The sequence below is a fragment of the Mycteria americana genome, chromosome 1 (assembly GCF_035582795.1).
Source record: "Mycteria americana isolate JAX WOST 10 ecotype Jacksonville Zoo and Gardens chromosome 1, USCA_MyAme_1.0, whole genome shotgun sequence".
Taxonomy (NCBI): Eukaryota; Metazoa; Chordata; class Aves; order Ciconiiformes; family Ciconiidae; genus Mycteria; species Mycteria americana.
The window spans coordinates 205,594,777-205,622,176 of NC_134365.1; the positions used below are offsets into that span (position 1 = coordinate 205,594,777).

The 27,400-nt window shown below is 38.3% G+C and overlaps 1 protein-coding gene across 4 annotated transcripts in view; it reads right to left on the reverse strand.

The window, feature by feature from the left end:
• GRIA4 (glutamate ionotropic receptor AMPA type subunit 4) overlaps positions 1-27,400 on the reverse strand; it is a 238,433-nt gene that overhangs the window by 137,503 nt on the left and 73,530 nt on the right. For all 4 annotated transcript variants that reach the window (XM_075491019.1, XM_075491016.1, XM_075491018.1 and 1 more), the window contains exon 3: positions 24,460-24,699. In XM_075491019.1, coding sequence (XP_075347134.1) covers positions 24,460-24,699 — 240 coding nt within the window. The remainder of the gene's footprint in view (positions 1-24,459; positions 24,700-27,400) is intronic.

Sequence of the window (27,400 nt, forward strand, 5' to 3'; positions counted from 1 at the left end):
CAAAAGGAAAAACTTAGATGACTAATTCCAAAGGGAAATTTGTGAACTTCGAACAGAGGCCTCCCTACCATCTAATTATGTAAAGCTAAGTATTCAGGGGTTGCAAAACATTGTTCCCGTTTGTATTTCCTAGCATCCAGCTTTGATGATTCCTGTCTCAGGATGCCCACTCACGGGAATCTCCTATTTCCACACGTATTGGTTATGCAGGTACCTAAAGCTGGGGCTTGGACACACACTGGTGCAATGCCAGATATCTCTGTGAAATAGCCTGAAGTCAAACATCTACAGCAAAGCCTTCCCTGTCCTCTGTTAGAGAGGGCCATATTAGAAATGTTTCTGGTGTTTGAAAGTGGAAAAAAGCAATACCATAACGAGATTCTAACAAAAATGGTGTTAAAACCTCAGAATAAGTCAGATCAGTATCTCAAGATTAAAAGGAGGAAAAAAACCCCTTCACTTCTCTTATTAAATACTACTCATAAAGTGTATCATCTGTGCTTGAATATACCAAGAGTATGAGAAGTCCAAGACTGCTGCATAAGCAATTTTGCTCTGTAAAGTTAACAGTGCCCATAACAAATTTGGAAGCTTTGCATGCTGGTCATATCAAACGAAATCAAGAAGGTAAATACTGAACTTTGTCAAATTCGCTAACATTTTGAGGTGTAAACACTGCTACCTATAGTAGATCAGATTTTGCCTGCTTCATTCATTTTAGTTTACTAAGGCCTCCACTGAAGTCCAAAAAATATATTTCCGTTATCCTAATTGGGTATGGACTCCTAAATGTTTTTGCCAATCAAGATTATTGAATTTAACTGGCTAGTTGATGATGTGCTATATTATCAGACTTTGAAAAACATTTATGAAGTGAATAAATTAATGGGTCGCCACCAGGCAAAGAAGTGCAGGCTCTTGGCTTGCAGCCTGTGTCAGATCACTTAGTCAACTTTTCTCATAGTCAGGTAGTTACTGTGGAATAATGAATCTGCTATAAATCCACACACTAGTTAATCCTGCAGTAATTTATTTCTCTAGCCATGTTTGTAGGAAACATTTTGTTTCCTGAGGTTGTAATTTCTGATAGACAAGTTTTTTCGTTCATTTGCTATGATGTCTTTATTGTACACACCATTATTCCTAAAGCTATCAGCAACTTACTATTATTGTGAATAACCTACTGGCAATAGACAAGTCAGAAAAATAAAATTATTTTTTTCCAGGGGAACTCCTTTTTATCTGCCCAACTGTCTTAAAATATTTTGTAAACAATCAATATGCTTTGAACACTACATATTTTATAGCTTCTTATGTTATTAAAAAAAAAAACCCACTCAGATCAGGACATGTTTAGATTGTCTAAATATTGTAAAGCATAACATAGTTTTCAGTGCCCACTCCGAAAAACATGACTGGATTCGTCTTTGCATAAAGGCTACATTAAGCTCCGCATAAATTAAGGTCCCTAGGTAACAAATGTGTAGTCAAATTTGCATTAAAAATAGAAGGATACCAAAACACAAGTACATTTTCAAAACTGTGGCTGATAACTTTACATTCAACCAGATGTGCATTGGGAATATGTGTGAACACAGCAGATAAAGGGTTAATACATGTTTTGAAGACCTCTAAACTGAAAATTATTTACTTCTCATCTTAGTAGAAGATGAGAAAATGTCCAGTTTACCATGTGTGAATATACCACATGGCAATAGTTCTAGAAATCCTTAAAAAATTTTAATTCAAATACCTTTAAGTAGGTTTCTTCCAAATGAGACAACCTGGCTCAAAGCAGTTTGGTAATTAGCTAATTGCCAGTTTATCACAAATATTAGCCGTTTAGATAAATGCTTAGAATATAGCACAAATACTCTTTGCTAAGCAATGCAGAATTGGAAGACCTGATAAAGACATCAGAGATCTATGAAAAATCTTGTTTTAAAACTTCACTGGAAGTGATTTTAGATTTTTATGTTCATTTCCCTCTTTATATATATCTATGACTTGTTATATTTGACATATGGCATTTTTGACCTACCAGAAAGCAGAGGAATTTGTCTGCCTGTTTTGTTTTTTCATTAGACACTTCAACTATTTGCTACAGTATTCACAGAATTTTTATTGCTGCAGTTCAGAAAATAAGATCTTATTTCTTCATGGGTTTGACGGGTGGTGGCTATCCGAAGACTGATCATGGAAGAAACCCCAACAATGTTTTCTACTATATGGGTACTATTTTTTTTTTCCTACATATTTGAATAAGTTTTTCACTCTATGGTAAAAGAGTTCGCAGTAACTTAGGCTGTCACAGCACCAGATATACAAGTCTCTTTTCACCGTTACTGCTTAGGCAACATAATAACATATGATACAGAAATGCCCACATCTTTCTTTCTACCATTCCATCATTTATATTTATAATTTTATTGCTCCCAAACCCAATAATTTTAGCTGTTCAAAAGGTAGCTTAACATTTAGCTTGAAGCATTTGAGTTTTCCAATATTCCACACAAACATTAGCCAGCTGTACTAGCTCAATGGCATCACCTGAAGGTGAGTTTTACAAGCTAACGGCAGGAAACACAGGAGCTACTCCCTGCAAGGAAACTTTATGTGATTCAACTCGAGAATCAGAATGAAATGTTGCTTCCCCTCAAAAACTAGATTTTCACTTCATGTTGGCATTAATTTTAAAAACAATTTATTAGCTTTATGGTAGTTTTTCATTCAGGAGTTAAAGACTGATTACTTCTAAGTGTTTGTTTTGCTGAAATATCTTCTTTTTTATAGCTTATCTTAAAGCTCTAAGGCCTACTGTCACCTGGGATAAATTACCACAGTCCTACCGCACTGAATACAATTGGATAAATTATCCCAGAGAAATTTTGGCCAGAGAATTTTGAAAGACAGGCTTTGTATCATTTTATTTGAGAGTCATTTCCATTATTTTTACTTTACAGCATATAATTTTTGACACGGAACAAAACAAAGTCCAATCCATCCAGTATCCTACCTCTTACCATATGCAACATCAGCGGCTTCACAAAAAGGCCAAAAAGCAGTTGCGATGTATTACACTCTCTGTCAGTTTTATCATACTCGCTAGCATTCATACACTGGCTTAAAATCAGACATGAGTTGTTGTCTTCCTTGTAATAGTTCTTCTTTGGCTTTACTAGTATAACTCGAGATATTGTTACACATAGCAATCTCCAATTGATAATTGAAGTATGCTATATTTTTGCCTTCAGCAATATCCTGTAAGTGTCATTTTCATGGTATAATTTCAAAACTGTATACAAAATTCTTCATGACTTTTGAAATGGCCACCTCTCCAGGGCCATTTTAGTCCATAATATCTATAGATCTATAGATCTACTATATCTTTGTTCCTATGCACTCACATGGAGAAAGAGAACACCTGGCCTTTTGTAACAATGGCTTTATTTATTCTCTTTCTTAGATAACTTCTGTATTTCCTCTGAATCATTTCAAAGGCATTGAATAAAATCTAAAGCCGTCTATCCTGGGGATTCCCTTGGTAGCTTCCTTTCCTTCCAGTGAAACCTTGATAGTCCCATAGTTATAGTGTTTTACATTTGCTAACATCTGGATTCACCCCACTAGGCATTTTCTGAGCCTAGGACCCTGCTCCCTGAAATTTTTCTTTGGATACTTTAAAATAGTGTTCTAAGTAATTTTCTTTAGGAGTTTTTGATTCTCAAATTCCCCATCTTGTTCGTAGCTCTTTTTTAATCTTCTGACCAAAGAAAAGTAATAGTTTGACATCCTTCTTTTGCTTTCCTTTGACTAAATTTATTGAAGTCCTGTTGGCTATTAAAATTCTATCCTTGAGTGAAACTTCTGCCTTCTGCATTTTAAGCCGTTAGAATTAAGTGTCAGTTTGTACTCTGTATTATCTGATCCTTTAGAAGACAAATATAGTGGCATTTTTTTTGCTAAGGATCAAAACCGAATGTTAGATAATTTGCAGAGGACAAGGAACAGCAAGGAAAAGATAAATTAAATGGATTATTAAATGTTACTAGCACTAGATAGTAACTTGCAAGGTTCACTCTGAATCAAATACAACCATTGTACTAACCTGTATGAACATAAAGCTGAAGGGAGTTACCAGCAGTTTGAAAGAAACATCAGAAATTAAAGACTAGATTGATCTGTTTAACCCAAAGTCACCCATCATTTACTAACTAAAACATGAAATATGTTACTAGTCATTGAAAGATGCAATAGTTCAACCTGACATACAACAAAATATCTTAATCTGAATGAGTCTGAATTTACTCAAATATTACTAGCTGCAAATAAAGAATATTTCAGGAAGTCTGGCATACATTTCTCCAATTTGTCTTCTATCAGGCAGACTTTGTCAGCAGTTTTAGAGACATATACTTTCCTTTATAAAAAGGCAAATTACTGTGTTCCAATCATTAAACTGAAAATATCTTTGTAAAAGATCTTCACATCCAGTACAATTTTCTTTGTACTTTTCCAGTTGTTTCTCTGCATAAGAGCAGTGGCAAACAATGGCTCTACCTGCATTCAGCATTGAAAAAAAAAATCAATTGCTTCTAGGCCACTACTGTTTCTTCTTTGTTCAAGCTGTGTCATAGTCCATAAAGAAATAATCCATCACTGCTATATATTCGCTCCACAGCTCTGACAATAAATTCCTCATTTTGTTCTCATCTTACCCCAGGTAGCTCCACTGACTTTGCTGGAGTTACTCCTGATTTTCATCACTGTCAGTGAAAGCAGCATCAGGCTGAAGGAACAGCCACTGCCGTGTGCACTCTATGAAGTATATCTATGAATCACAAACTGTTTTAAAAGCTTTGTTCCCCTTATTTTATTAATTGAAAAACAATTCAGCTAGGATTTAATTTTCAGCCTCAAATGGTCCTTTTAATTCAGAAGGACAAGACATGCACATACATTAGTCATGCATTAAAAAACTTCCATATTTGTAGTGCTGATATTAACTCACTGCATACTGTATCTTATGGTGATTGATATGAACTGCTCTAATTTTCCTGTCACATAAACCAGAGGCAGACGAAGCCTAATCCTATGACAGAAAGATTATGCTACATAAAATATAAACAGGGATAAGAAAATTCACCATAAATATTTATGTGTTTGTACTTGCAGTTTTCTATTTTTATAAATCCATCAGGTCTCACCAGAGATCTTTAATATATTATTTTCATTTCAAATACCCTATTTGAAAATTCAAGTATACATATGATTGAAAGTAAAGCCAAGCTAAATTAATATATTGTCATTTATAATATAATAATCCATGTGGAAAAAGGAGAGGTAATAAGAAGATATCCAATTCTGTTTAGATGGGACTAAGATTTTAGTGTTTTAAGAGATAACATTGACCAACACCATATGAAGGTCAATACCCACTTGTCAAATGTACTGTAAACCTCAATGGGCTGAAGAATGAGGAATCAATATATAAGGCCTTGTATCTTCATGATCATTTATGAAAACTAAATGCAAAACTGGTGTGAAGTGTTTTAATTCAGACCAATAATATTTCACCTTCCATTTGCACTTGTTCTAATAGATACAATTACTGCTCAAGTCTATGGAGACTAAAACATAAAGAAAGTATCATATGGAAAAGAGGTGTGTTCTCAGCTTGAGTTAGCCAAGTCAAACTAAGCTGCGGTGAAATCCTAAGCGGTATTTCTGTTTGCGGATACAGGGCAAAATAAAGTCTAAAGCACACGCACGCATGTGCACACACATGTACGCACATACTTTTTTAACGGTAAGTTAAAGAGTCCCTGGGCTGTATCCTAAGTCTGTGAAACCAGCCTTCCCTCAATGGGGATTCCCTAGCTTGAGGTTAGCAAAAGCTGCAAGCTCCTGGCACAGTGGTCATGTCAGAAGGGAGCCTTGGGAGCCAGCCTTCAGAGGATAAATGCATAAATGCCTCTTTTGTTGCTTTTGATGACAGCAGGGAATCTAGTCCTCTTACGGAGTTATTCACAACCATTTTTAAAAGCTAAAGGACGGAGAAAGTTTATTGCTATGGCCAGTACATATTTATTACTATAGATTTTTAAAATATATATATCTTCTCTGTCAAAGACTCCCCATAAGCTCTCATATAAAGAACACAGGAAATGACAATGCTGAGTTGAAATCCTTGCTTTATTACCTAGAAAGTAAGCTATTCTGCTTTGCAATATGCAGTGTACCAATATTGCTCATAACCCGTAAGAGCTCTATATGCCCAAGACAGTAATGTCCTCTCCTTGTGCTTAGATTATCGGATGCTGGAGAAAAAGGTGTTTGCTCAGGGCCCAGAAATACCATCGCCGACACTTTATGGAGAAAACATCTTGCCAAGTTTTGCCAAGGGTGACTCTCTGAGTACCTCTTGCTGGGAGTGCAGCAAGCAAATTCACTCGTTATGCCAGTTTAGCATGGGCATTTGCTTCTCCTGCCCGGGTTATGGAAATTGTGACAGCTATGTAAAGGAGGTACCAGGATTCTGGAAAACATATCTCCCATTTACAGGAACACTATTATCTAAAAGATAAGAAGTTGAAGAGAACAAGGGAGCAGGGGATGATCCCGATGAATCAAAATGTTTAGCAATTGTGGATTTCATAACATATTTTTCAGGATTTTGCTTTTTGGGGTTGGTTTGGTTTTGGGTTTTTTTTTGGTAGGACCTTGTTAACCAAAGTTTGGCTAAGCAAACAAACTTTCAAAATCATTGCTTGAAACTAAAAAAAATTACAAGACTAACACAAAAAAAGGATTTAAAGATAGTAATATATACTTGAATTTTTGTTTTGTCCCCTAGTTTCTGAGCCACTGCATTGTTTGGGGTCACAAACTCTTTTCTACAGCCAAGGGGGACAGAAATTTCCTTTTTTGTATTTTCTTTTTGGACAGAAAGGAGTGCTGAGAGCTTCACAAAACCACCTGACTCTTCAAGCAAGAGACTCAAGAGAAAAAACACTCAATACTGTTAGCTTTGCAATAAATGTGGCGTTGCAGCATGGGGTGAGATGAAGCAGAATGAAGTCAAGAAAAAACAGTTTGACTACAGTAAGCTAAAATGAGAACTGACTATTTCAGAGCTCGGAATAGCCTCTGAGGAGGCCCATCTTGCCATGCCATGTAACTAGTTGTGGCAAAAAAAGATTAGAGGTTTTTTTTCTTGTTTACAGCAATGCTGTTTATCAAATTGTAATGTAACAGATTTAGTGGTTGGGCACGATGATATTCCAAACTGTAAGTTCTATATGGATCAGACTATATTTTGCATTGTTTTTAGCACCAGAACCTGAAAGAAGCAAGGAAAAGTAACCTGGAAAAAATACCTGACAGCATTAAACAGCTTTAAGCCTTCAGGTCCCATTAAAAGGCTTCAGGTCCTATTCTTCATACTGGAGAGTCTGATCTCAGGGAGCCATGTGTAAATCCATCTAATAGGATTTTTTGTTAAGTAGGTCAAATTTTATAACTCCAGTCTCTGACAGAGATTGGATTTTTCTTTACAAGCCAGATAACTTTTAGGCCTTCAGAAACTGCCTCTTTACTACAAACGGAGCAGAGAACCAAAAGGAATTTAGTGGCTTGTACCAGGTAGCTCTTTCAGACATATTAATTTGTCATATTAAGGTATTAACCGTGAAACAGATGGAAGATGGTCCTGGAAAAATATAAGACGATTCTTTCGATGGTTGTATCAAGCCAGGTGACCCTTTTTGGCCAGGACAAAGAAGGCATGCGGTACTTCATCTAAAAGGATGTCTTCTTTCTCTCACACCTCCCATCAGGGCTTTACACAGCACTTGAGGTGAGCTCATTACCACCGAACACTCTGTTATCACAGCCGCTGTGGAATAAGCCCTTATTAATAAAAGCAGTGGGTATATGATGTGGTAAAAGGGAATGTGATGTGGTATGTATATGCAACTCACATGCTCAGGGCAAGACAAGACCAGTGCATGGCCACTGAGAGGTGGACGGCAAAGTATTAGAGCACGTTTACCTTTCTATAAAGAGGTTTGCCTTTTACCACACTAAAAATACAAGCTGTCTCAGAATCTCCACACTGGTATTTAGGGATGCCCTTGCAGGCAGTTAGTGTTGTCCTTCTTTCCAAACAGTAGACAGAAGATGTAGGCTGCAGAATTAGAAACAAAGAGCTGCAGAACTGCTGCCTTAAAGGCTTCACGCCCAGAGGAAAACCAAATGCACTGCAGAGAGCTGGAGATAAGCAAGGATGCCATCTGAATATGAAGTAAAGTTTATGATTGACATGTGTGGTAGAAGAGAGACGGGAGAGGAGGGAGGGGAGAAGCTCAGAGTGTACCAGGTTATGCTTGTGGCTGCGCAGATGTTCCCCAGAGCACTGGGAAGGAAAGCATGACACCCAGCCAAAGCAAGCCACCAGTAGCTGCGACAGGAACGAAAGGTGCTAGGAGCAGAAATGGGCACCGCAGCTGACTGGAGCAAGATCCACTCCTTTGCCCCTGCTCTGCACACCATCATGCAGCTTGCAGAGGTCTCTGGAGACTAAAGGACAAGTTTTCCTATTGAAACAAAAGCGGTTTTTTTAAACCTAAGAGGAATGCTTGGCAGCACTTCTTGAAGGTACAGGACTAACTGAGCACAGCCATCCCAAAGTCTCTTCCACTGTTCACTTTTGACAGTTCATCTTGATGCTTTAAGATCTTTGATTCTGCTTGCAAATGGAGCAAAAATGAAACAAAATGAAAGAAAGAGAATCAAGTAAGTTAAGCCCGCATACAGTGGGAAGCTGCTGCTGAAGTTACAGTAGGCATGTATATTGCAGGCATTACCAGCTATCATTCAGGTTTAGTAGTTTCTTCCTATTGGTTTAACCTCCACTCAAACCTTTCAATTGTTTTAACTCTTCTGTTTTCCAGACTAAAAATCAAAAGCTCCACTCTAAACGTATAGATGTCCTCAGAGGAGGCGATGTCAGCGCTGTCCCCGCGCGCCGCCCCGCACGCGCAGACACAGGGCTTAGCCCAGCCTGGGGCTCCTCTCCCAGGGTGGTGGGGGCCTGGGGCTGGGCTGCCTCACGCGACACGGCGGAGGGGCTGCGAGGACGTGAACCGCGCCGCCCTTTCCCGGCTGCCTTCACAGGCACGAGGGGAAGGCTGTGGCCACTAGCCAGCTTTGGCCGGAGTCCATCCACTTTGCACCAGCTGAGCAGCACGACATGGACCGTAAAATCTGGCCTAAAGGTTTTTAAATGTTTAGAGCCACAAAGACAAAAGGGTAGCCTGAATAAATGGCGTGGCCCGCCCTGACACACTTCTCAGCTGTGGGTGTATAAGAGATCCTTTTTATTATCCCGGACAGGAGCTGAAAAATGACATAATACTGGAGGAATAGGACACAGGGGCATTGGGGTTACTTTAGAGATGATTCAGATCTTGTTATTAATTCTCTCTACTTGGCAGAATGTTTAAAAACTGGCAAGGGAGCATTAGCATTGCTGGCAGAGCATCGCTACAGCTGCACAGGTGGAGAGAAAATAGCAAGTAGCTCTTCCCAGCCTGGTGAGGAGGGATAAGGAGCACGAGAGAGTACCAGCCCCACATCCCAATGACAAAACTTCGCAACAGAACTCAAAAGCAGATCGGTTAAAAAACAAACAAGCGTTCTGTCCTAGCAGGTTGGCACAGGGTAACTGAAGCATGTCATATGTTGGTATTTGGCCTCTCTACATAAGCAGATGTCTTTTTCACAGGTCAACAAGGGAGGGTGAACAATTGATTCAATGGCTAGAAAAATGCTGAGAGACAGAGAAAAAACCGAGATGGTCCAACGTGTAGTACGTATTTCATAAGTGTATGTGTAAGAAAGAGAGATAATCCTCTCTACATTTCCTTTAGCAGGTGTTTATCCTTTTTGGCGTTGACAGCAATATTTTGTAGCTACACAGCAGACATGCAGAATAAAATTCCTTTCCACACTTGCAAAAAATAATTACCCCTTATGTGACTTACAGCTGCTCTAGTCATTCATCAGTGCTGTTGTCCTCTTTCTCCAAACCAACACTATGAAAGTATTGCTTCTTCTGGAATTTACTGAGAAAACTACATAATCTCCAAGTTGACTCTTTAGGAGAGTGACCAGGGTGCTACACTGGCTTCCTTTAAAAGCACTAATTGCTAAGGAAGACGCTTTCCTATGAACATAAACAGAAAAGCCTCAGAGGAAATACTATGTGGTGTTTTGATCCTAAGGTGATAGATAACGTTTAAAAAGCCTGAAAAAAGACAAGAATCAGTGGGCAAGTAAAATTAAAACACTCCATTCACTCCCCAACAAATTTTACTCCTGCAAAAGATTTTGTTTCCTTTCTGATATGCAGAGAGAAGCGCGAGGATGTCTGCAAGGACAAGGTCACAGCCACTGTAAGCCAACGTTTCCTCACTGTAGCTGAGGTGAACCTGTCCCTAAAATAACTGAAATAGCTCAGGTAACTCAGTATCCACCTTTGAGCTAAGCACTTCTTTTTGTAATAGCTTGAATGTAGCTCTACAAAAATACCAACCGCTGAAAAAAAGGGTAAGTACCTGAGCTCTTACTCTGGACAAAGCTGAAATTAGACCTGCCCTGGTAATAAGACTTCTCACAAGGACACGTGGGTTCATAAATCCTGAATGAGGACAGAGTATGGGATCTGTCCTGTGGGTCAGAAAAACTACAAAATGTTAGATGCTTAAACACGGTGGCCCGATGCCCTGCCAGCGCAGAACACAGTCAGCAGTTTATGCTCAGCTGCTCTGTCTGAGGATCTGAGCCCGCATTTCCTTATACACGAAAATGTTCCTCACTCCCCTGCTGAATCCACTTACATTAACGCCACTTTCTCTTATCCTGGTTTTCACATTTGCTAGCACTATTTTATCTTCAAAAAAACCTAAAATATTGATTAAACTATTGTCACTTTTTTGGCCAGCTTGGATTTGATGCGATCTGTGGATTTAATAAAACTACATCACTTTATGCTAAAATAAATAACAAAATTGCAGAGTCTGTGAATACGATACCTTGTATTTCACATATTTTGGAAGATTAGGCCAGTAATCTGGAAAGTGAAATGAACACTTCATACCAGCAATATTTTCCAGTGATCTCTAACCTCATTAGGCATTCTCAGTACATCCAGAAGAGTAGGGTAAATAAAATACACTGTTTTCTGACGAGCTTTGATGAGCAGATGTTCGGGGGTTTTGTTGATTCATGTCTGGGATGTTTTTAAAACTTTTCTGCTTGTGTTCCATTTCCTGTTGAGGGAATTCAGAACGACCCAGATGAAAAGCGACAATTGTGACTGTGTCTGCCTGGATGCCGCCCAGGCCAGCAGCCGTGCGGTGGCCACCACAACGTGCCCGACTTGCGGGAGGGGAAATTATGTAATTCGGCGTTTAGGCTATTTGTGAATTCAGCTCTTGGTGCAGACGAAATACTGCACTTCTCTGCATTTCCTATTATCACTCTTGTCTGGTAGCCTGGAAGTGCATTTGAGGATACAAGATAATGCACTTGGTGAACCTCTCTTTTTGCTGTTTGGTGATACGTGCACGTGAAGTCCATACACATTATTAGCAGCAATAAAGATAATTAAAAAGTAAACCAAAACTGGAATTCTTTCCCTTTCTAAACTGATTTAGAATAAAAATAACCAATATCTGGTTGGTTTTTTTTTTATGTCTTTCGTTTCATTCAAACTGGAGTGTTGATGCATTAAAATATATTGATAATTATTTGTTCACCCTGGAAACAAAACTGCACTTTTTCCTCTGTGGCAGCCACAGACATAGACTAATTTTAAGTCATATTACATGTTTGTGATTTTTTTCAAGCGAAAAACCTTAATCTGTGACAATTGTGAATGGCAGAGATAAAAATAGAAGGCAACGGGATACTCCCAGGTTCTCAAATAATGTGCAAGGGCTGAAAATGAATCAGCCTTACTGGAATGTACTTATACAACAGAAAAGTGTGGGAAAAGGAGTAGAAGAAGGTGTAGAAAAAAAGCCAATGCTAACTGATTAACGAGGAAAAGGAATGCAGAATCAAGCAAATAAATCTGGGCAAATAATGTGAAAGCAGGAATGTAGAAGTAGATCCTGAGGTGATTCATGAGATAATGCAGTTAAAGATAATTAAACCTCTCTGCAGCAGTGGAAATGTGAGCAACAAAATAGATAAGCTGAGTTTTGGGAGGCCCTATCAAACAGAATTTCTGAAGCGACAGAAGATAAAGTTGCTGCAGTTCTATACACAGCCCATGATGCAGACATGGGGTTAGGAACCCCTAAATGGATATTCTCATACAGAGGAGTAAGAAAGTTCCTCTTCTCACAAGGGGAAAAGAACAGTTATAAAATAAGAAGGGTGCATCAAATGGGGCTGTTCTGGAGGTATTTCACACAGTAATAGAAGTCCTGTGCAGAAAGGCACAGTGTGAACATCCCCCTCAGCTTCCCACAGAACCCGGACAGGGATTTTCTTTCTGCCTCAACACCAAGAGCATGTAGTTGTATTAGGAAATACCTGGCAGAATGCTCTGCTTATTTAAGGAGAAATTTGATGTGAAATCAATCTACGCAACTTAAAAGATATATACAATGACATACTGATCTTTTAAAACATTTTTTAAAGAAACACTTCAGAGGAAGGATATTCTTTTCTCTGTAAAACAATTATTTGATAGAATTAGCTGGAAAACTTTTCCCCAAACTCTATTTCTTTGAAAAATAAACATCAAAATCTTTTTCATGGGAGAAGGCTAGTTTAGATGAATTTCCTGTCTTGAATAGTTTTGAAACAAAATATTGAAGATGTTGAGACATACTAGCTGAACATTGTAAAAGAAGTTTTGTTTTAAAATAATGCTTAATGAGAATGAAAATACAAATGAAACAGAAGAAAAGAAAACATAATCTAAAATTACTGCTAGAAGATTTTTCAGTGGTACCCTCTGAACTTCTAAGACAGGAAGATTTTTGATATTTAAATGATTTTAACTGTTCTTCATCCAGACAAAGCTAGGAGATATAATTATTATTAGGCATATATACACACACATGTATATACATATACAAAATGATAAAAGCCATCCACACAATCAACACAAACAAAAGGAGATCCCACCCAAAAATAATTGATAGGTCTGTGCTTGGGATAGTCACTTGTGTTTAAGGGTCAGGTTCATGACCTGCTTTGTACTACTACTGTATGTAAACTGTTTACAATGAAAGTTTGGCAAAGCAGCCTTATTTCACTACCAATACTTAAATCTTCTCAAGAGCATTTTGAATAATTTAGACCTATTTGAAACTACCCTTATCCCATTAAATAAAAGACAGTACTTTGTTTTTTACAGGAAGGATATATTTGAATACAGACATATCTTAATGCCTTGCTTTTACCAAGTTTACTAACAAAGTAAACTGCGTCCTTTCCTCCCAATTTCATTCATACAGATAAAACCATTTCATAACAAGCATCTGCAAACACATTTCTCTGTTATCAGGAACTTCTTTGAATAGCTCACTTAAAAAATGTTGCTTATTATCTTTATGTGTTCAAGACTTGTTCACTACTGTCCCATGTTTGTAATGTGTACCTACACTTTCTATTGGTTATTTAGTTTTCTTACTCTGAACTCTCTACAGAGGAAAATTAGCTTCAGTAGCTTTTATGAAATCAGTATCTATATGGTACCTTCCAGAGTAACAACTGTCCTGTGCTGATTGGGCTCTCTGTTAGGAGAGAGAAGATCTAGGATACAAGTCCTTACTCCCAGGACAGTTTCTTTCTTTTTTTCCTAGTCATGTGTTAACATAAAATGCATATTTGTTCCAGGGATCTAGACTAGCAATCACAGTTTTGCATTCACAACTCCTCTCTTTGGTGACACTTTAGTCACTTATTATGCCCGGATCTTCAAAACTACATTAAATGTTCTGTTTGCCATTTGCAGTCCAAGTCAAACTGGAACAAAATGTATGTCCCTTGCCCACAGGAAAACTTCCTGCAGCATCCAGGTGTGCATTAATATTAAAACCCACCAAGGTAGTAGTACAAAAGAGGGATTTTGAGTCCTTAGGATTGAAGGACCCTTTAGTAACTCTCTTTCCAATTGCAAAATGCTAAATACCTCAAACATTCACTGCAATTTTGGTAACAGAAGCAGCTGTTAATGCTATTATCTGTAAATACTAGTGCAGGAAATTCCCTGTACAGAGGCAGAAATAGCATCTGTAGTACTGTGATAAGTAGTCAATCATTTTAAAAGGATCTCTGCACTTCCACCTCTCCTTTTGGAATCAACCAAAGACAAATTATTTGTATAAATATGTATGCAAATAGAATTCAGCTGTAATTAATGAGGGAAATGCCTAAAATATACTCCATTTACAGGCAAAATGCATCTCAAAATAGTGAAAATCTGAATACACTGGAATACGCATTCTTCACAGAAGCAGAAAATGTAGTCCTAAAATTATAGATTGCATAGATGATAAGTGACAGTTCAATCAGCTGAATTAAGAATGTGCAACTCCAGAAATGCCCTTGAATACAAACACAGATTTACTTCACAACATACTGTAATGCTGAATTACCTTTACTTGCTGCTGCAGCTCCAGAGAAGTAACTTGTACTACATAAGGGATAAATGTCTCGCAAAATATGCCAAGGAGTGATCATGAAGAAATAAATTAGTCTAATACAGTTTGATTCTTTTTTTAAACAATAAGGGCATAAACAATAGAATAGTAGGTTTTGATATTTGTAGGTCTATATTTTGTTTATTTATTTTGATTTTTTAAAAGCCTGCTTTATACTGTATTAAAACTTGGAGCATTCATCCACACATAGATAATGCTCTCAAAAGACAAGCTAATTTTTCTAACTAAAAATGCATTTAGAAACAAATTGGCACAAGTATTTGTTTTACATTCAGTATTAAATTGGCACTATGTCTGGCCTCTGGCAGCATTGACTATACTCCCCTTTGTTTGCTACCGCTCCGTGCTCCAGCACTGAAGCCAACACCTGTGGCCATATAAAAGGCTATGTACAGCAGCTGCAGGACTCAGATGTCCACACTGAAATAAATTTCTAAAGCATAAGCATTTGGATGTGTGGCTGGCTTCCTTGTCTGACTCTTTTCAAGGCCTTCTTTGGAGGTCCATGCCGCTGGATGTTGTATCTATCAACTGTCTGCGGTGTTATTACTGACCAATCTGTACTGGTAACATAGGACAGCCTCATACTTAGAAAAGATGCTCTTGGTTATGCTGATGTAAGGCTGTCACAGTCCCTTCGCTGAAGATGAAAGTTTTTTGCAGGTTTTGTCAATTGTGATACCACTGATACAGATATATGTAAGGAAGGGCAGAGTCTATCCTAAAGATTAATATGAAAGCTAAATATCAGTAAACCACAACACAAATTTCTGCTTAAAAATTTGATCTCTGGAAGTAATTTATTTAATCCATGGAAAAGATTAACGTAAGTCCCATTAGTAGGTATATAAATCACCTGCTTTTATTTGGGATCAAATAATCATAAAATCAATTTTTACAGCATACAGTTCCCAACATACAGTATGCAGACATTTTATTATGGCTTATCTGTATGGGCCAAGTGACTAAAATTGCTACTCAGAGCAGTATGTACTCACATACTCAGGTACAGCACGTACTCAGAAACGTGCTCAGAGTTGCTACTCGTAACTCCTAAGAGCAACTGAACTTAACTTTGCTATGCAGACAATCTAGAGTAAAAATGCCAATACAGGAGGTTTTTTCAGAAAAACGGCTATACTATAAAGTCACTTCCTTTCTTAACTGCAGTATAACTTCCTTGTGTGGAAAAGCTCTTAAATAAATGGAAACAGATATTCAGAATTACAGCCCGCGCTGTCCTGTTCTCAAGTAAATACAGAATGTGTTCAACAAACAGCTAAAAATGGCATGTATCTATTTAAAGGAATGTGTTACATATGCAGGTAACAACAAATTAACTGTTTGAGCCAGGTTCTGTAAATGCAATTGCTCTGATATTATTAGAACAAGCCATTGGAAGTAGCAATGTTATTTACATTAGGATGTTGGAATATAGAAGCATATAGAAGCTACAGGCATACTCTTGAGTTACACGTGCGTAAACCTGAGATAAATGCTAGCGAGAAAAGAACTTAGCTCTAAGGATTCTCCAACATTGTCACAAACCAATCGTTAAAAAGGGAAAAGCCGATTCACTGGCATGGCAACTTGACAAGCAATATTTAAAATTATGAGTCTCTTGTCTTCTCCGTGGCATCCACTAACCCAGAATAAAGGAAAGCAAATTCTTCAGATCAGGAATATAATGAGCAGCAGTTTATTTAATGTTTTCTGATTTATATAAATATATAAATGGCATTTATGCATATTAGGCTGTGCTGCATATTTTGAGTGTTTAGCTAGATGACCAAAACACCCAGAAAAGTTCTGATGCAGCTTAGTTTGATCCACATCTTACACAGAATAGCAAAGTCAGGGGACTCATCTGTACACGTGATGATCAGCTTCTGATTTCCATACCTGTATTTTCTGTTAATTTCAACCTTGATCTAATGTTCAGTCGTTTCAATCAACAAGAAGAGTACTTTTATTTAATGAAGGAGTCTGAAAGCTCTTGGAAGATTTTCATATGTAGTGAATCCTGAGCTCATTACACAATGACCATGCTCATTTACCATTATTGCTTCTCTTTGGTGGTAAGACAAGGGAAAGATGGAAAGTCACAGTATCATTACTGATGTTGATGTTGGGATCCAGCTGCATCTTAGTTTCATGTGTGCATTTACTACCTATACTGTCAAGCTGTTATCGCCTGCTGAGAAAATGAAGACAAGCAGGCATGTCGCTGGTGTAATTATTAATGAGCTAACACAGGCAAAACAAAATTTGCTGCAAACCAGTTATTGATGGATAAAGCACACTGGTCTATTCCATTAAAAACATGGAAGTTACTCTTACTGAGTATAGACAGCAGCAGATCATATGAAGGAGGCTCACAAACTTACTACAGTTTTCTACACTCATGGTATTTGATAAAACAACTTTTTCTCTATGTTTTGTGTATCAGTTCAGATTGGCATGCATGAAATTACAATATGAATTCGGTAAACAACAAACACAGTGGTACTTGGATCCCAATATGTATGACATGATTCACTGCCCACGTAGAGTGTTTGCTGAAGACAAACAGCTTTTTTATCAAATCTAGTGAGGATTTTTTTCTGTTCACCTACAGCATAAGTGCCATCCTATTCCTGGGATGTATTTGGGCTACTGAAACTCCAAACCAGTTTGACCGTTGGACTTGATGGAACTACTCCCGAATAGGTAACAACTGACATGGTGAAAACAGTGATGATTTTAATCTCAGCAACTGTAAAGACACAAAATATGGAAAAGTTCAAACTTACAGACCAGCTGTTAGAGTAGTCTAATTAACACTACAAGACCAGGTATTGGATGCTGTTTGTTTTCTGGAATACATCATATCAATATTTCTGCAATGTCATAACAGCACTGATCTTTGTTTCACAAAAGTTTGGTACATAACTGCACGATGCAGGTAAGAACCTTTCATTTTTAGCGGACACAGTCATGAACTTCTGTTTCTCTTTTATTCTTGGACATTTTGCCAAAGGTCAGTAGGATGAAAAATGCTTGTTGTGGGAATCCTTCTGAATTCTTCCTGGTGATCATAATGAAAAAAGGGCCCAACACCAAGTCGATCACTGCAATTGAACCAAGTCAGATTCCCAACATAATCTTCTCTACGATCCAGCACATAACTGTTGTTTCTCAGGCTTACCTGAAACACCCTGTGACATTTTAGCAGTTTAAGGTAAGAGCGATGTAGGTCTGGGCTTAACAGTGTTATGCAGAAAATGATTAATAACTAACAGCACTTGGTGGCAAAATCTTTTTTTTGTGGCAGTACTGTGTTGTAAGTTCATATTCAATTTGCTGTTTGTTAGCAACACTTGGTCTTTTTGGTCTTTTTAACTTATTTCATGAGTAAGAGCCTTGACTCAGTATTTTTATGCAGATAAACAAGTAGGCTATATTTCTATATTACTACTGGCTTTAGTATGTCTAGCTCTTTCAATTGAGCTAACTACTGAAATAACTTTTCAACTTGCTATTATATTATTACTCTTTTCGTTATTAAGACATTGACAAATTTGTTCAGAAGTGCAGTAAAAATATCAAGTAAAGCTCAATGTAGGGCCAATTCTTGCAGTTCCTAAATGCCCAGCTAATGATAACTTAACTTATTGAGTGCCATATTATAATTACAGTCCTTCAACCTGATTTTACAGTGTTTTTATCTAAGTCACTTAGAATGTTTTTGATCTGATTCTTGAATAATAGAACATACTAAATGTTTTACAAAGGCTATATATATAATTGAATAGCAATAATATATTATTGAAAGTTGCTCTATAGTAGAAAATTATCTTTTCAGTGTCCCAAGTACTGTGAAGAAGCCATTCCCAGTTTCCTAAAGAAATCGTGAAAATTACATAAATATAAATCCTGAGGGGACATAAGAGATCGTCTGAGGTGGGATGTAGCAAAGCAGATCACCACTGCAGATATTTTCTAACCTCTTCTTTAAAACCTCTGGTGGTAAGAATCCCCACAGTCTCCTCAGATTATTCTAACCTTATTGAAACATTTTTCCTAGCAACACCTTCAATCTGCCTTCCTGCAAAATAATTATAATTCTTGACTTGATCTCAGTGAGTACAAAGAAGAATCGGTCTTTGCTCCTTAACAGACCTCGAATAAAAAAATCTCAATTCCTGAAGCTTTTTCTTACAGGTCATGATTTTTTATTTTTTTTTTTTAATATTCTTCTTCACCTCTGAACCCTTGAAACTTATATATGTGATATCTGTATGTAGTGGTCAGGGACCACAGTGCCATTCCAGCAGCAGAGGCCTGATCTTTGTGCCATGCTCATACAGAAGGCCCTTGATATAGCTGTGAACAGTACCCAGAACTTCCAAAGGGCAAGGAAAAAGTGGTGCGACACAGTGCTGCCACCATCACGTCCTCTATGTGCCTTATCCACTTGATCCCATTCCACTTCCTCAGCTTACTGGAAATTTTTTTTTTCTGTTTCAGTGGAAATCCCAACATGTGTCACAGCAGCACAGCCAGCTGGGAGAGAGCAATATTCAGCTTTCGTTTCTCACATGCAACAATCTTTTTCCTAAATTTCAAAATAGCATTTACTTTATTGGAAACAGTATGGTTTTCTGGACTTATATTATTCTCACAGTTTATGGTGAGAATATGGTGAGAATGGTGAGTTGTGGTGAGTTACGGCTCACCACAACTCCTGAAACATTTCCCGTGATACTAGTGCTGAGCCAGTTACTCCGCACTTTGTGTTTGTACCTTTGATTCTTCCTACTAAGTTTACCCTTTGTACTACCTTTATCATATTTCACCTTATTGATCTATCTATTTAGCAAGAGCACTTTGAATCTGAACCTGTCTTGTATCACTCTTACCTCGGCCAGGCTGGGTACCCACAAAAGCCGTTCTCTGTGCTATCATGCAAATTCATACTGGATGTTCACCAGCCCAGAGGAAAGACAAATCCCTTGTACCTCACCTGAGACCTCCTCTTACTTTTAAAATGTGTCATTAATAACAAATTTGGGGCTATGATTTCTAATTTTCAAGATGCCATGCTATAGTTGAATTTCTATTTTCTTTTTTTTCTGGGAGGATGTCAGGCATGAGGCAATATCACCGGAGTTACTAATCATGGATACACCAAACCTACTGCTTACTGCTGGGCCAGCTACTCTGCCAAAAGAGAAAATTAGATTAGCCTGATAAACTGATTGTAAATAACCAACTCCATAATCTCCCTCAAAATAAGAGGGAGACCTATAAATTTCCTGTACCTTTCTTTGCCTTCTCCAGACATCTGGGACTCACCTATCCTCCACAAGTCCTCAACGACAAAAGCTTGGAGACTGCCACTCTATGTACTGTAGGATTAATTCGAACAGGCCATCAGGACTTGTGTAACCGTTCTGCCAGGTTTAGATTGTCATAAAACAGAACGGTTTCAACATTAAAGGGGTTGCTATAAAAACACTCTCCAGAAATGTGGGAAAATTAAATCTACCTTGTGCACAGCAAGCTGATTTTCCTCAACTGCAACCATGACTGAGTTGGTTTAATGAACAATATGTAATTACAAGGAACAAAGGAAAAAAAAGCATCAACAAGGTACATAAACAGGCTCACACACGATGCCTAATTTCTAGAGAACTATATCTATTTTACAGTCCTCGCCTCTGGTGAGCCAACTGCTAGGCCAGCTGGTAGCTCTACCCCTCCTGCTACCACTCTTTAGTCACAGTCAGGGACCGAAAACTCTTGCTGGGAAACACGGTTGAATTCAAATGGCTGCTGAACTTTTGTGAAAGCAGTTTCCAGATTGCTGGCTGCCATCCCCTCTGGTGTCCCACGCTGCTCTGCAGCCCCTCTGCCGCTCTCCACCCTGGGACCCCTTAGCTCTGGGTAATCCCTGCAGTTTTACTAGCAACTTCAGCCATTCCAGCTCTCACTAAGGCTACACACAATGTGGAAAACTAACACTGACCTCTTGGATGCTCGATTCTTGCACCTCTTGACTCTATATTGGATATTCGGAAAAATTTCTTCATCAAAAGGGTTGTCCAGCATGGGAACAGGCTGCCCAGGGAAGTAGTTGAGTCACTCACTGGAGGTATTTAAAAGATGTGTAGATGTGGTGCTTAGGGACATGGTTTAGTGGTGGACTTGGCAGTGCTAGGTTAATGGTTGGACTTGATGATCTTAAGGACCTTTTCCAACCCAAATAATCCTATGATTCTATTCTTAAACAGCTTCTCACACCTCACACAAACTTCTCCAGCCTCTTCTGTGGTTTCAGGGTCCAACTTTTGCTTTCTGGTGCTAGAAAATATTGTCGCCAACTAGCAAAATCATACTGTAGGTGTACCTGTGCTAGGTCAAAAATCCCATGGATTTGCAGATGCACAGCTCCATTTGGTTGTATGCCTCTTTTTAAAAGAAATACCTCTCAATTACAATAAAACAACATATATAAACTAAATGTTCTTCTGGTCTACTCATTTGATTCTTTCACTTAAGTCCCTTTAGAGGTGACATAAAATATTAACTGAGCACTTCACCCCTGCTGGACTTCCCTTTCCTCTGGCTATCTCAAGGGGGCATGGTTTTCATTTCAGCCCTTTCCCACTATGCTTTGCGTAACTCCAGTAAGTGTTCTTCAGCCTGCTTTTTCCCTGTCCTGTCTGTGTTCCTGGCACTTTGCTGTTAATATTAATTGTATTAAGCACTGGGTCATAATTAAACCTTTTTACGGAAGGAGGGTAAGAGAAAGAAGAATGTATTGAAACAAAATGACCCTTGAGGCTTTAGCCTTCTGTGTCACTCTTTACTTGCTCACTTTCCCCGTTAAATAATGAGCTGAATTTTCCTTCATCTTCCTCTTAGGTCTAATGTCTTTTGCAAAACCTGTTCTCCTTTCTTGTAATGTCCCCTGCTAGATCCAGTTCATTTTGTATCTTTGCCGTTCTTCCAAGTATCTTCATCCTGGCAGAGGACAGTGATTTTACAGACTGTGAGTCTGGCAGAACATCAGAAAGGGAGATTTAACATAATAGCTGAAGTCACCACCTCATCAGAGTTTGTGAGCTTCAAGACTACTCCATGGTGTAAACCCAAATGTGGTACGTGGGAATGACTTGGAGAGATGTGATAAAAGCGCATTCCTGACCTGAACTGAAATGCTAACATAGATTGCCGCAGTAGCAAAGAGACTGGGGTTCTGCAGGGAGCTGAGGGGCTGACAAAGAGATAAATGGAATGATATGGCAGAGAAACCTACCTTAATAACAGGATTTAATTGTTCACCCCCTATGAGCGAGCAGCAACTGAGCCGCACGCAACAGAACCAAGAAGCAAGCAGGATGGAAAGGCTGGGAAAGCAGGTCTGAAAACAACATGCATTTGCCCACCACAGCATATTACCACTGCTGCTGAAGGTTTGCCTAAGTTTATTCTGTCATACTGCCTTCTGCCAAGGACTTCTGCCTTTTACAATACTGATAGCTGCTAAATGCTGCCTTCTTCACAAGCAGCTACTGTGTCTGGCTGGAATTTATGCTTATTGCTTACTTTCCCCCATAAGAGTTTATTTATAGCTTCCTGGTTAAGCTGCAAAGATCAACTCACAGGCCCAGTTTCAAAACAAAAAGGATAACGGGGGTTCTCCTTCCTTCGGTTTGGTTGGATAGGGCTGCTCAGAAAGACAGGGAAACATGTGCCATGTAAAGGAAGGATCTGTGGCAAAAATCTGGACAACGTTAAGTTCTGGCCTCACTGACAGAGACCCTATGACTCAACATCAATGATATTTTTTTTTCTTTTTCCGGTTACACTGATAGCTAAGAGATTATATTTACTTTTTTCTTATCATATCTCAGGTCCACCTTAAAAATTTCTATTGTGGAATGGCAGTGAAAATTATTCAGCAATGAGGTATCTTTACAGTCATCTTAATACCTAAAGATGCATTGAATCTTATTTTCTCCTGCATTAAACCGAGTCACAAGACCTATTCAGAATTTGAGAGACTATCCAATGTAGCACCCCCTGCATCCAAGCTGGCAAATGTCATCTCTTTATCAAAGACACACTGATGAGTTCAGAGTTGCTGAGTTCAGTGCCACAAGAATCGTTTATTAACCACACTGTTATAGACGATGTTCTGAAACTGCCCTTGGTGTGATATTGCATGCTTAAAAATGATGTCTCAATCTAATTAAGTGTGTGAATTTAGATGAGAAAGGTGACTGCAGGCTGTGCACTTCTTCTCTTAACAATGTGTTGAACTTGTAGGATCACATCTGTAATTATGTGCTTGTTTTCTTGTTACTCGTAACTATGTCTTGAGTAGGAATACTTTTAAATTCGCAAATTTTTTCTCTTTCCAGTTATGTAATACATTCCATAATGCTTCCCAGAACTTCCTTTGTAGGTCCAGCAAACATTAAAAAAATCTTTATTTAAAAAAAAACAAAACAAACAATTATGGAACAATACAAACCCTTTCATTTTGTTCCATTACTCATTTTGATTTAAATTCAGGTATTTAGGCAGTATATCAAGCTAAAAAGTCACTAAAATTTAGTGCTTGTATATGAGAAAATTGACTTCTATAGCCATAATCAAATAATTAAACAGATTTAGTTAGGTCAGTATAATTCCCTATTTCTACTGCAGAGTAATTATACTGGAAAAAAGCCACTTTAATTCCAGAATAGACTGTCCACATGGGGAGCTATATTGAAACAGCTGTAGTAAAATAATTATTTGACTACAGCTATGCAGCTCACTACCCCCCTGAAAGCAAGCCATCAACATAAAAATCTTGCCTCTTCCACAGAAGCTCAGCCATGTTGGCTCAATCCTATTCCATAAACAAAGGCAAAGGGTTTTGCCAGCAGAGTGAACACACAATGTGGAGAACAGGACACTTCTCAATTCTGCACTGAGTGGTGAGGCACAGTGATGTACTTGCAGTTTTATACCACTTAAAAGGTTCTGAGATGCTCTGGGATATGGAATGGAGAATGTGGACAGAAAGTGTAGCCTTTTGTGTAATGCACTACATATTTTATAAAAGTGTAGTCCATCACAGAGATAACTCCAGATGAAGGGAGTAGAAGATGGGCTACGGCAGCACTCCCTCCTTCTGCTGCCCCATGGATACCTCTTGCCTGGCAGGTATTGCCTCTTACCTCCACTTCTCTGCCGCAGCCTGAGGGCCTCACACTGAGCAAGCCTCTCTCTGCCTTGACCTTCCAAAGCATGCGAGCCCCTTAGGGGCTCACTCACATCTCAGCTTGCACCAATGCAGGTGCAGAGAAGTGGCTGGTCCTCTCTACTTCTTTGTAGTGCTGTCACTTCTGAAGTCAGTTGAAGAGTGAACAGAGTTGTAAAATTCTGCTTACTGAACTGTGTCTTTGCTTCACTAACATTAGTTAAAATGTTTTAGTATTCTAGACTTGAAGCACAGACTTCGGCTGGTCGATTACATACTATGTGCGTCCAATATCCAATATTTGCAGATGAAGGAATTCTTCCTTCAGCCACACAGGTACTCAGTCAGAGGTATTTCACCTCAAAGGCCCTTTAAAATTTGACTCCCAAGCTCTCCATACGATACAAAAACGCACAGTCCTTGCAAAAGTCATTTGAACTAAGAAGATAAGAAAGCTGGGTCACAACTCACCTCGATCTGTGTCGTACAGGAAGACAAAGCGGTTCCATTCATAATGATCCAGCAAGCTCAAGAGGGCTCCCCGCAGAGATGGTCGGAGCTGCAGCACAAACTGACTCTCGCCCTCCGTGGGGAAACTCGGCGTGATGAGGGAGATGTGCAAGGCGCTGCAGAATGAGGTCAAGGTATGTACTGATCTCTTATCATATAGTCCAAAAATGGCAAAAACTCCTCTAGAATACTGGGAGCAAACTGGAAGAAAAAAAAACAGAGGTCAGGTAGTGACAAAATCTTTAAACATGTACTTATACATTCCAACATCCCCAAGTTTTTAATTTGAAGATTTCCATTTCTGCCTGTATTTAACTATGCACAATTTTCACATGTGTTTCATTCTGGAAACCAATAAATAAATAGCTAAATAACATTTTGTCACTTTTGGATCTTATTCATAGAACATCACATTATCTATAGAGTTTTTACTCTAAAATAAAATATTAAATAAATAACATGGATTTTTGCACACCAGTGAAAAGTGAACATATGCTGTTTTAACCATAGCTCTGCATATTATCAGGCATTGATCATTTCCAGTACCTTAAACAGAAAACTGTTCACATTTTAAAATGTGAAAATTATCACAAAAATGTTACTGACCTTATAAGTGAAATTTGGACATTTTGAATTATGACAATGTAGAGCCTTCACTCCCTTTTAAGCAGGGAGCCCTTGTGCTACATTAAAACTCTACTACAGACACTGAGTAAAAACCTACTTCATGAATAATCTCCTTGACTGTAAGAGAACAGTTGAAGAAAAACGTACTAAGTCAATGTGACCAGACTTTTGCTCCAAACCTTTTATTTCTACTCTGTGTCAACCTCAAAACCAGAAAAAAATGACCTGAATATATATTCTGAGTTTTTATTTGCTCTTGGACTCATTTAAGACATAGAGGAAGACTTTTATTGATTTCAGCAGACTGGATAAGGGCTTTACTGATCTATGCACATAAAAGCAGGCATAAGGGTATTTTCTTGAGAAAATACTGCCTTTCTAGCAACTCATGAAGGGCCCAATGAAAAACATCACACTTTTTTTAAAATACAAACCAACTTATTAGAATTTGTGTGATCATTAATAGTGTTACCTATCCCAGAATCACAGAAAACGGAGAAAGGAACAGTCAGTTAGGAGATCATCGTATCCATTTTCTCCTAAGTACGTATTTCCTATGGTATTGTGTTCCACACCCTCCCTCCTCACAACCCATTCTTACATGTAGCCTAAACATGGGAAAACCTAAGTAAGTCACACCCTTTTAACTAGATGATGGCCTCCTCTCTTCTAGCCTGGAGGTCACAGTCGTCCTGTGAGAGCGGCACAGCCAGGGTACAGCGTACATACTTAGCAAATGGGCTGATTCAAACCAGTTCAGCTTTGATTCTTTCATATTACATTTACTGTCTAAAGAGCAAAGAATACAAATTGTGCATTCTTCTCCTTAGACTTGGGTGATTTATCCAGTTCTGATGCAAGAACTGGAGCAAGTGGCTTGAGGGCAGTTCTGTGATTTTATGTGCTGCTCCACTGTTACACCCCCAACCTGAGGATTTTCATAGCCAGATTATATATAAATAAAGCTTTTTAAAAAGCTTTCTTCCTTCTCCTGAGTTCCCCTTCAATATGTTGCTACACAGATCATACAAACTCTCTTAGTGTTTTCTTTGCTGGACCACACAACATGCATTCTCCTAGACCCATTGAATGACTGGTTTGCCATTCCACTAATCATCCTAAAAAGTGTTGTTCTGTGCTTTCCCACTTTCATCTCATCTTTCTTGAACATGGATGACCATGTTTAGAATTTCGGTTGAAGGCTTTCTATTTCTTTTTACATTACTTCCTCACCTCTACTGCAAAATACTTCTGACATATCCTAAGATCACATTGCGTTTTTCTAAATCTGCACCTCAGTGATGGCTGACGATCATCTTGGGATCAAAATTCTGCTCTTTCTTCCTTCTGGGCTACTTCCAAATGATGAGTTTCTGTTTACAGCATAATATTTTTATTAGTCACCTTTATTCATTTTCCATTATATCACATCTATTACTGTACTCCTCAAAATTATTTACTTCCACAGTTACATTCTTAGCCTGCTCTGAACTTTTATTGATGTCTGTATCTGCCTCACCAGCAAATTCCATCAGGGTACTCCAACTTTTTATCTCTGTGTCTACTGTAAAATCAGTCTCTTAGTATCTTCCTCCTGTAGCTATGTTTCTCCAGCCTGGTACCTCCTCTTCTACCAGCATTTGTTGCCATCTTCCCCTTAGTTTCATGCCTACCTTTTAACTCTCCTGTTTGTCTCTATTTTCATAAATCAAATCTCTTCGGAGCATGTCTATTTTACTTCATTCTCTTGGCAACTGGAAGATATGGATTAATCCCACACTTTCTACCTTAATAACTTCTGGTTGCATTTTATGCCATTTTCTGTCTATAGCCATATTTGAAAGCTTTCTTTTCATCAAAATCTGTTCTATAACTTTACAGTCTATTGATGTTAAGCTGCTAGGTCCATGGCTGCCAGATTCTATGTCCCCCTTTAAAAATAGGTATTATATTTCCTATTCAATGATCATATGTATCACAACTCATTTAACAGCTCTACTAAGAAGCACTTGTTATTGCATTTGACCTTCAGTAAACCAGTTCTTTAAGAACCACGGAAGAAAGAGGTGATTTCCCTATTCCCATTAGCCATCATGCCTTTTTTAAGGTCAACGTCCTCCTTGAGTGAAAATCAATGTGAAGTATCTATTAGTTTTACGTCTCTAACCAGATTTTCTTGTTCTTCTGTCCCATCATCAATATGTAACAGCTTCAATTATTTGCCTATTTCCTATCTTTGTATTTAAAGATGTAAATGACCTTCTACTGTTGTTTT